Source organism: Littorina saxatilis, linkage group LG7 (assembly GCF_037325665.1).
Source record: "Littorina saxatilis isolate snail1 linkage group LG7, US_GU_Lsax_2.0, whole genome shotgun sequence".
NCBI classification, from domain to species: Eukaryota; Metazoa; Mollusca; class Gastropoda; order Littorinimorpha; family Littorinidae; genus Littorina; species Littorina saxatilis.
Window position 1 is genome coordinate 40,101,871 of NC_090251.1, and position 11,417 is coordinate 40,113,287.

Here is an 11,417-nt window from a genome sequence, read left to right on the forward strand (position 1 = left end):
TTGCCAATGAACAAATAAAAAAAAGAACAATGCGTCCAGATATTGCCATCGTTTTACATCTGACCAATTCGAACAGTTTTAAAATCAGTCGATAAAAGCCATGACAACTAATAATCACAATGTCAGAAGCCTTTCACATTTAAAATTAAACCACCAAAGATGCACAACTTAATTTCTTCACTATTTTTGTTTAGTTCATCGCCCTGATTGTAAACCCACTTACTCGCAAATGACAACAATGTTTTGTGTCGGTTGCAAAACAGCAGGTGCGAATGTAGCGTTGAAGGTGCTGTAGCAAGCGTTGGCCCTAACGCTACACTGCTGTATCTGCTGTTGTGCAGGGCTTGCCACTGATGTACCGTTCACGTCTGCTCATTTGAAACAAAATATGAACATGAGACCAATGATTTCGAAGAGTTGTAGACTACTGGTGAAAAGGTTTACACGGGCTGGGAAGAATCAAAAGTGTTGGAAGTAAGTTTAGATTATTGGAGGAAATGTTAGAGTATTTAAAATGCTATAGAGCACTGGAAAAGAGATTACATTATTCAAAAAGGGTTAACAATATTAGAGAAGAGTGTACAGCAACGAAGAAGGATTCACACTATAATAATTCTAAACAAAACTTAGAGGAGGGTTTATGATATTAGAGAAAAGTGTCTGTTTATTAACATGTCAATTGTATCTTATCAGAACGCATAAAGAGCGTTCGTATACCACATTTGAGTTGGACGATATACATCCTGTATTTAGAGTGTGATGCCTGATGAAAGCTTTCAATGCGCGCACTTTAATGCTGCTGCTGCTGCTGCTGCTGCTGATGCTGCTGCTTTGCCGCTAATGCAGAGCGTATATCCTCTGGCACTCTCTTGCCAGAATCGTTTGGCGCCAAAACCTCCACTACAACACCCTCCCCCTCCCTCCTTACTTCTAGGTCCCGCAGACATCCGCTATCTCCATTCCTTCCCCCTCCCTCTCCACCCTTGTCCAGTCCTAAATACCATCGCATCACCTTCAGTTTAAAAACAATTTATCGTTCCTCTAAACTGACACTTTATTTTCCTCTCAGAGATAACCTCAAAGTGACAGTCTTGTAAACACAGCATAGCTTGCGTCCCCGAGTTGTATGACGTCAAGGGGGGTGAGGGGGGGGGGGGGGTGTGAGTGTTCAATTTAGAAGAGTTGGAAGCATTGGGAAAATTTACAATATTACGCGAAGAGCCTAAAACACGGGGTAAAAAAAGGTTCGAAGCAAAGTCAGATTTATAGCATTGGGGCCGAAATAATTAATATATTTACACGAGAGTTTGCATCATTGGAGAACATCAAGAAGGAGAGTTTTTAGCATGAACAACTATTTTGCATAATGAAATAATTGTTTGAAGTAAGAGAGAAGAGCTTTCATCAGCGGAAATAAGTTCACGGCACTGATGGTACTATAACAAGAGATAAGATATTGCAGAAGTGCAGTAGCCATGACAGCACTTAAAATGAATATTAAAGAAGTTACACAAAAACTGGGGAATAATCAACATAACTGGATAACAATTGAAAGAACTGGAGAATAACTGAAATAACAGGAGAATAATTACAATAACTGAAGAAGAGCTAACGGCATGGCCGGCATAGACGAATATATTTTAAATCTGACGATTAAAATGTACGGATAAACAAAACTACTCAAATGACTTACTGGAAGACATAGAGGCGGCACACGTCCTCTCGTAATCAGGTCTGATAAAATTGAGGATGGTGTTCACATACTGAAGACTGGTGGCATCACACACAGGCTTCTTCCTCTCCAGACACACCATCTGTTCTGACATGGCCCTGTGCATGTAACACGCATCATTATTGTCGGTAAACACCACTATAAGCATTATGCTTGTTGTTGTTTACTCAATATGCGTTTTTTGTAAATAATGCACAAATGATTAAAACAGTTTAAACCATTATTGTCGTCGTCGTAGTCGTCGTTATCATCATTATCGTCTTCGTCGAGATAATGATTTCCATGTTATTAATTACATCACATATGTGTGCATACATCTAAAAACAACAGACACGTTCTGTACTGCAAACTATATCTTCCTTTCTGCATTCCATACAGACAGACAGGTAGACAGACAGACAGACAGACAGACTGATACACACACACACACACACACACACACACCCACACACCCACACACACCCACACATACACCCAACACACACACACACACACGTACACACACATACACACACAAATACACCCACACACACACACACACACACACACACACACACACACACACACACACACACACACACACATACACATGCATCTCTCCCTCTAACACATTTTGATATATCTGACAATTATTTTTCACAAAAGAGGTGGAGAAAGTGGAGACAAAAAGGTGTAGAATATACAACTGGTCACACACACACACACACACACACACACACACACACACACACACACACACACACACACACACACACACACACACACACACACACACACACACACTAACTTGTCTCAGACACAAGCACAGCTGACACTGCACATTATTGTCACCTTACTATGCAGAGCAAGCAAGCTTAATGTCATCATAATCCAGATGTCTCTCTTACTCACTCGCATGATTTCAGCGTCAACACAGCTCGGTCCCTGATGCCTACTAACTGCTGAATGTTTCTGTTGAAACTTACGGAGCAGTCTTGATAGCATGCGCTCGTTAAATGCACACATAGTGCTGTGACGGCTGTAACATAAACAATAAATGCTCGAAACTGTAACAGCTAAAAACAAAAAAAACCCGTTAATGGCATATATAGCACTGTGAAAGCTAAACATTAAAAAAAAAAACATTACAACGCGAAATGCTCAAACGGCACATTAAAAGCTGAAAAACAAACACGAAATTCACAAACATCACTATGAAAGCTGAAAAACAAATGTGAAATACACACACAGCACGATGACAGCTTGAAAACAAGTCGCGTAAGGCGAAAATACAACATTTAGTCAAGTAGCTGTCGAACTCACAGAATGAAACTGAACGCAATGCCATTTTTCAGCAAAACCGTATACTCGTAGCATCGTCAGTCCACCGCTCATGGCAAAGGCAGTGAAATTGACAAGAAGAGCGGGGTAGTAGTTGCGCTAAGAAGGATAGCACGCTTTTCTGTACCTCTCTTTGTTTTAACTTTCTGAGCGTGTTTTTAATCCAAACATATCGTATCTATATGTTTTTGGAATCAGGAACCGACAAGAAATAAGATGAAAGTGTTTTTAAATTGATTTCGACAATTTAATTTTGATAACAATTTTTATATATTTAATTTTCAGAGCTTGTTTTTAATCCAAATATAACATATTTATATGTTTTTGGAATCAGAAAATGATGGAAAATAAGATGAACGTAAATTTGGATCGTTTTATAAATTTTTATTTTATTTTACAATTTTCAGATTTTTAATGACCAAAGTCATTAATTAATTTTTAAGCCACCACGCTGAAATGCAATACCGAAGTCCGGGCTTCGTCGAAGATTACTTGACCAAAATTTCAACCAATTTGGTTGAAAAATGAGGGCGTGACAGTGCCGCCTCAACTTTCACAAAAAGCCGGATATGACGTCATCAAAGACATTTATCAAAAAAATGAAAAAAAAATTCGGGGATTTCATACCCAGGAACTTTCATGTCAAATTTCATAAAGATCGGTCCAGTAGTTTAGTCTGAATCGCTCTACACACACACACACACACACACACAGACACACACACGCACATACACCACGACCCTCGTCTCGATTCCCCCCTCTACGTTAAAATATTTAGTCAAAACTTGACTAAATATAAAAAGCAAAATGCACAAACTGCACTATGAAAGCTGAAAAACAAACGTGAAATACACGAAAACAAACAAAGAATGCACACACGTACAGCACGATGAAAGCTTAAAAATAAACGTGAAATGCACACTCAACACGATGAAGGCTTAAAAAAACCATGAAATACACATATACAGCACTTTATCGCAGAAAACACACGTAAAATGCACACACAGCACTATGAAAGCTTGAACAACAAACATGAAATACACACACAGCACTTTGACAGCAGAAAACAAACGTGAAATGCGCACACAGCACTTTGACAGCAGAAAACAAACATGAAATACACACACAGCACTTTGACAGCAGAAAACAAACGTAACATGCACACACAGCACTTTGACAGCAGAAAACAAACATGAAATACACACACAGCACTTTGACAGCAGAAAACAAACGTAACATGCACACACAGCACTTTGACAGCAGAAAACAAACATGAAATACACACACAGCACTATGAAAGCTTGAACAACAAACATCAAATACACACACAGCACTTTGACAGCAGAAAACAAACGTAATATGCACACACAGCACTTTGACAGCAGAAAACAAACATGAAATACACACACAGCACGTTGACAGCAGAAAACAAACGTAACATGCACACACAGCACTTTGACAGCAGAAAACAAACATGAAATACACCCACAGCACTATGAAAGCTTGAACAACAAACATCAAATACACACACAGCACTTTGACAGCAGAAAACAAACGTAACATGCACACACAGCACTTTGACAGCAGAAAACAAACATGAAATACACACACAGCACTTTGACAGCAGAAAACAAACGTGAAATGCGCACACAGCACACAGCACACAACAACATCAACAACAACAACAACAACAACAACAACAACAACAACGACAACAACAACAACAACAACAACAACAACAACATCCACACCAATTACAACAATAACAATAACAACAACAACAACATCTACAACAATATCAACAAGAATCAAAAGGTGAACAATCCTGATAATGTATGCAGACACATCAAACAAGACATTTAAGAAACATTGCTTCACAGACTAGTGAATGCATGTTTATAAAATGAATAAAGCTGAGAAACAAAGGGAAGTAAGCTCTCTAAATGCAGACGACATTAGCAACAAGATGTTGATTGATGCCAGGAGATTTGTTCCCCTCTTATTAGCAACATGCTATATGGATCTATATGCAATTAGAGAGCTTTGTCTTTTTTTTTCTCAGATCCTAAAATACCGCAATGACCTTTCTGTCTGACTGTATGCCCATCTGTCTAGACGTCTATCTTTTGCTGTTTCCTTATCGTCGCCGACATTGCTTTCCCCTTCTTTTATTCTTCTGTCTGTTATTTGGCAGCGTGTTACTTAACAACGATGTCTAAGTCTACATTAAGGCACACTTAACTCTCTTCAAAACCGAAATGCTGACCCTATCAAAAGCAACCTAAAAATTTTTTTTTTTAAAAACCTACTTTTTTAAAAAGCAACCTCACTGCTCTTCCAACTTTTGGGGAATGTTTTCACCATTTCCGCATATTTCAGCCTGTCAGCCGTAGGTCAGTGTACCTCGTAGTTCACTTGATGAAGGGTATTTCAAAAGGATTTTAAACAAATGTTGATAGGGAAAAAAATAGAAATACAAAAATAAAAATAATGATTTAGACAGATGATGGTAGGGTTCTTTATTCCCACGTAATGTTACGTAGGAATGAATGAGAACGATTATTTTGGAGTTTTGATTTCCACATTGTAAAACCCTTTTTTTTCAACGGAACTAGTTATGTGTATATTGATGGAACAACCTGTATTCCTCTCTTTATTGTTCTTGTATTTTTTTCTTCTCTCATGTACCCCCATGGGGTTTCTAGAAATAAAATTTGACTTGACTTGACAGACCAGTAACACGACAGGAAGCGCTTCCTTGACACACTGATCTGTCTTCCTGTGTCTACTGCCTGTAATAGACTGCTTCCTATCCATTGTTTCAAGTATCCCTTGATATCTTCTTCTAATGAGGGGTCATGAAGTTTAGGTACGCTCACAAGGACATCGTCAAGGATTTGCGAAATGAACGTCAGGGTCATACACGTAAAAAAAACACTCATGCTAACAAAACAACACGAGTATAATATATTATGCGAGAGTTTCAGCCCATAAACGCAGACATAGAAGAAGAAGAAATTAACTTTGTTTGGAGAGGATTCACGAGCACAGCATGGCTTTTGTTTCTGCATAATAATCTTCGTTTTGTACGCTGAGAGGAGCTTCCCAAATGGTCTACGAAATGTCCTTCGTTGTTTTCAAATGATGCGAATTTTCGCTGATCTTAGGTCATCATAATTTACTGAATGTCTTCGTGTTGTTGTTGTTTTTATTTCGTTGACAAGAACTCACAACATAATGTAAGATTCTGCGTGCGTTTTATTTAAAAAAAAATAAACAAACAATCTTGATCTAAAGAACAAACGAACTCTAAATCAAAATAAGATTCTGACCGAAACTCCGTTAGTTCATACGCAGCACCGCCCTGATATGGCCCTTCGTGGTCGGCTGGGCGTTAAGCAAACAAACACACAAACAAAAAACATGACTTTTATGACTTTGCATAAATCTTACCTGCTAAAATAACATGGGAGAAGGCCATTGTGAATGGGTTGCTTCGTAACACAACGGCACCCTTGTATAATCGAACACGTGGTTTGAGGCAACCTGAAACAAAGAGAAACAAGAACATATAAGAAATAAAGAAACATCACCCGTGTTACCTGGTTTCTACTGCTACTTAGCCCTGGAGAATAACCCGACTACGACCTTTGTTTCAATATGAAAATGGATTCAGCAAAACTGTATCACTCTGCACAGTATGCAGGCAAGGCCCTTGGTATGTGACCATGTGGAAGGATGCTCATAATCAGTTTTCAACACAAAAAATCCATGTAAGCGCTCGGGCAAATCTCTTAGTAGTATTTTACATGTATATCATTTACACGAGAAGGGTGACATATTTGAAGAACATGTAATTATGTGCATATTTTCTCACGGCAGTGGCACAAAGATCGTAAAATGGCTTGAATTTGCCACAATTCTGCTGAGTGCTCTTGAATTTTGTCAGAAAGCGCGATTATTTACGACACACTCCTTCCTTGGGAAAGGTTCACCATCTCTCATCTGACTAGGCTAATACGTGCTCTAGAACCCTCCCTCCATTTGGATACGTACCCACAATTAACAGCTTGCGTGCTCTATTTTTTTAATGAATTAATGGTGGCTTGAAAACACCAACTAATTTTTTGAAAAGTACAAGCAGTCAGGTTGTAGCATTTTGGTATATGACCAAGTGGGGAGAGGTCTTATCCCATGTAAAAGACTGGCCAGATCTGATATGGTGAGCCCAGCTGATTTTACGACAAGGTATGTGCCTTTAACCTGACAAAATAATGAAGTAAAGGGAAGGGTGAGAATATTTCGTTTGATCAATTTCGCAGTCACCGCGACAGTTAAAAAGTGAAAATAGGTTACGCTATGCCCTACATGTGTCGATGTGTGAAGGATTTTTTTTAAAGTATAGGCGTGCGGTTATTATTGCATGCCAGTGTGTTTCCTTTGATATATGGCCTTGTTCGGATTTGTTTGTTAATTTGTTGTTTGGATGGTTTCTTTTTTGTTCTCACCGATTACGAAGAGCTTTAAAGTGGTTTGAAATAAATCCGTAAATTAAACAACGAATTGGCGAGTCTGTAGAATGACTTGTATATGTGTGTGTGTGCGTGCGTGCGTACGTGTGTGTGTGTGTGTGTGTGTGTGTGTGTGTGTGTGTGTGTGTGTGTTTGAACAATGCATAAATAGAAAGTAACCATAGTTACAATTTGACTTAGATTTGCATGGAGTGAAAACCGCATCTGTCAAAACCAATTCCAAAACTTGGGCAATACAATAGTCTGTATTCTGTATAAGTTTACGCCCTGGCAGAAATACAGCAACTGATGCTTACCCATAAATACGGACCCAAAATATCCGGTCGTGACATGCACATCGTGTTATGGCGACTGTTTTCATCACACTGTCAGTGAGCTAACCACGTGATAGCACTATGACGTGGGAAGTTATTTGTCAGTCGGCTTTGTTCCATTATAGCGTAAACCGCCTCTGTTCTTCATTCTCCTGTGTATCACTGTCAGAGTTTGACAGCAGACTATCAAAAGAAACCTCATTTACAATATATTCTCTTCACAAACCATCGTTCTCGCCCCTACTTGTCCCATTTGTAAGCATAGGCAAGACAATGAATATCTCTAGCCTAGTGAAGCTGGATCCTGAGGGGGGTGCACGGTAGGCCTAGCTGGCTTGGAGCCTATTAAACAATTGCAATATCTCTACTCTTTGGACTTTCGGTCATGAAAAATGGTCTGAAGAAGACATGAAGAAATCTCCAGCAGCAATAACAGATAGTCGGCTTGGGTTAAATACCCGTGACACTGAGTTCGGCTCATCAAGTTGCCCTATTCAATTTACCCGACTAGTCGGCTAATTTGAACGTTTTCTACATGTCAAGAAACAAGTCCGTGTGTTGACAAAACACATACGATCCTTTATTTGACCGGCGCAGTGGCGTGGTGGTAAGACGTCGGCCTCCTAATCGGGAGATCGTGAGTTCGAATCCCGGTCGCTGCCGCCTGGTGGGTTAAGAGTGGAGATTGTTTCGATCTCCCAGGTCAACTTATGTGCAGACCTGCTAGTGACTTAACCCCCTTCGTGTGTACACGCAAGCACAAGACCAAGTGCGCACGGAAAAGATCCTGTAATCCATGTCAGAGTTCGGTGGGTTATGGAAACACAAAAATACCCAGCATGCCTACTCAACGAAAGCGGAGTGAGCTGACCATGCTCTCAGAGTATAGTGTGGGGAACCCAAATGGACAAACGAGCTCACACGTAACCAGAACATTCTGGAACGCTGAAGAAGAAGAGAAGATCCTTTATTTCACCTGCATCTGTGTAGGTCCAAACCCAATCTTGAGATATAACCCCACCGTCTTTGCTTACCGACTTCTGTGCGCCAGCCACAGCGTCTAGTTCTTAGGGCGTCCACATTACCCCTCCCCCCATTCACATTTACATTCACAACCGTGTTCCACTGTCAGTCGTTCGTGATTTCACATCAAAAACCTGTCAACAACAGCAAAACTTCAAAGGCAGCATCATAAACAAGGACCTCTACACACATACGTCCTAACATGTGACGCATTAGGATATAATAGCCACGCCCCTTCATCAGTCAAAGGCCGTCACGTTCTGTCAGGCGTGACGTGATAGGTCGTGATAGTTTCCTAGCGTCTGGAAGTTGTTACTTGTGAAATACATCTTTGTCTTCCCCCGGTCCTTTTGATCTACAGGCGCTTTCTTTAAAATGCGAATAAATGTATCCGCTTAAAAAAAAAAAAAAAAAGTCGCGTAAGGCGAAATTACTACATTTAGTCAAGCTGTGGAACTCACAGAATGAAACTGAACGTAGTCCGCCGCTAGTGCAAAAGGCAGTGAAAGTGACGAGCCTGTTTGGCGCGGTAGCGATTGCGCTGTGCTTCATAGCACGCTTTACTGTACCTCTCTTCGTTTTAACTTTCTGAGCGTGTTTTTAATCCAAACATATCATATCTATATGTTTTTGGAATCAGGAACCAACAAGGAATAAGATGAAATAGTTTTTAAAACGATTTCGGAAATTTAATTTTGATCATAATTTTTATATTTTTTAATTTTCAGAGCTTGTTTTTAATCCAAATATAACAAATGTATATGTTTTTGGAATCAGAAAATGACGCAGAATAAGATGAAATTGTTTTTGGATCGTTTAATACAAAAATGATTTTAATTACAAGTTTCCGATTTTTAATGACCAAACTCACTCATTAGTTTTTAAGCCACCAAGCTGAAATGCAATACCAAAGCCCGGCCTTCGTCGAAGATTGCTTTGCCAAAATTTCAATCAATTTAATGGAAAAATGAGGGTGTGACAGAGCCGCCTTAACTTTTACAAAAAGCCGGATATGACGTCATCAAAGGTATTTATCGAAACAAAGAAAAAAAAAGTCCGGGGATATCATACCCAGAAACTCTCATGTCAAATGTCATAAAGATCGGCTCAGTAGTTTAGTCTGAATCGCTCTACACACACACACAGACAGACAGACAGACACACACACACACACACACATACACACACACACACACAGACAGGACAGACAGACAGACACACACACACACACACACACATACACCACGACCCTCGTCTCGATTCCCCCCTCTATGTTAAAATATTTAGTCAAAACTTGACTAAATGTAAAAAGGTCTTTGCTTTAGTTCAGTACAATCGTAGAAGGAATACAATCTGAAATACTTGTTACAAGCAGAAATGCTCAGTTCTTTTAATAGGTGATCGAGTGTCCTTGTGATTTTCGAAGAATTGTAATGATATTTAATACCGATGCATACACTGCCGCGCGGTGGCCTAATACAGTCCAGAGACATCCTGCGCTGGCTGCAAAACCCCTCCGTGGAGGGGTTTTTAGACACATGAGACACAAGGTGTGGTGGCTAGTTCTAACTTTGCATTAGATTATAAAATTGTATTCTGTGTAGACCCTTCCACCAGCATCTTAGACCACTCTTTGTACTTTTTCTTTTAATAGATGATTGTCATTTGTTTTACCTCATGTCTGCCCTGCGTGTGATGGTGTGATCGTGACTGCTGTAGTGTGGGCGTGTGTGTGTTGGTGTGTATGTCAGTGAATGTGTGGGCGTGGGTGTGTGTGTGTCAGTGTGTGTGTGGGTGTGTGTGTGTGCGTGATTTTACCAACACTACGCTAAATTCCTTGTGCTTTAAATGTTTTTTTAATGTCACTTGGCTCAATAAATACTGTATTCTGTATTCTGTATTCTGTAAGTAAATTCCTCCCGTTGGTATGGCGAAGTCACGGAGACAAACTTTGTTTTCGCAATTACAGAACTCAATTACACAATAGGATTTAACACACATACAAAGATTGAGCTTGCTTTGATATTATTCTTTATACGGATTAAACTCTTGTCAATAAACGAATGGGTCTGCCTCGTTTGAGCGTTTGGACGGACGCGTACGTATTTAAACGGCTGACAAAAGACAAGCGCAACAGTCGTCAGAAGTTTCACTGCGTAGCTGTCTTGGCCAACATCTCTAGAGCCACAAAGTTCATCCATCCCAAACATACCTGCCAACTGTGGAAAAGACTCCCGCCTCTCCCCCCCCCCCCCCCATCCCCCTCAACTGACCTGTACCTACGTCTGAGTTGCTGCTACAGACGAAGATTCATTGGGTAAAAATAACACCAAGGAATGCTCGCGAAGAGGTGATAAGATATGTAAATACGCATGATGCTCAAGCCACTAAAGACAGCTCGAGTATATCTGTCTAGACACAATGACCTTTTGTGTTACCTTACTGGCAAGTACTTGCAGATTAACTCAAACATGACACTGCAGTAGATTTTGGAGT

The 11,417-nt window shown here is 39.9% G+C and overlaps 1 protein-coding gene across 3 annotated transcripts in view; it reads right to left on the reverse strand.

The window, feature by feature from the left end:
• Nucleotides 1–11,417, reverse strand: part of LOC138971456 (uncharacterized) — a 36,682-nt gene that overhangs the window by 23,300 nt on the left and 1,965 nt on the right. Inside the window, exons 1-5 of one of the 3 annotated variants that reach the window (XM_070344184.1) lie at nt 7,881–7,942; nt 6,506–6,598; nt 2,624–2,750; nt 1,694–1,830; nt 224–368 (exon numbers count right to left, since the gene is read on the reverse strand). In XM_070344184.1, coding sequence (XP_070200285.1) covers nt 224–368; nt 1,694–1,830; nt 2,624–2,750; nt 6,506–6,598; nt 7,881–7,884 — 506 coding nt within the window. In that variant the 5' untranslated portion in view covers nt 7,885–7,942. Of the gene's footprint in view, nt 1–223; nt 369–1,693; nt 1,831–2,623; nt 2,751–6,505; nt 6,599–7,880; nt 7,943–11,417 lie in introns of those variants that run through there. The other 2 variants (XM_070344182.1, XM_070344185.1) reach the window with 2 other exon arrangements.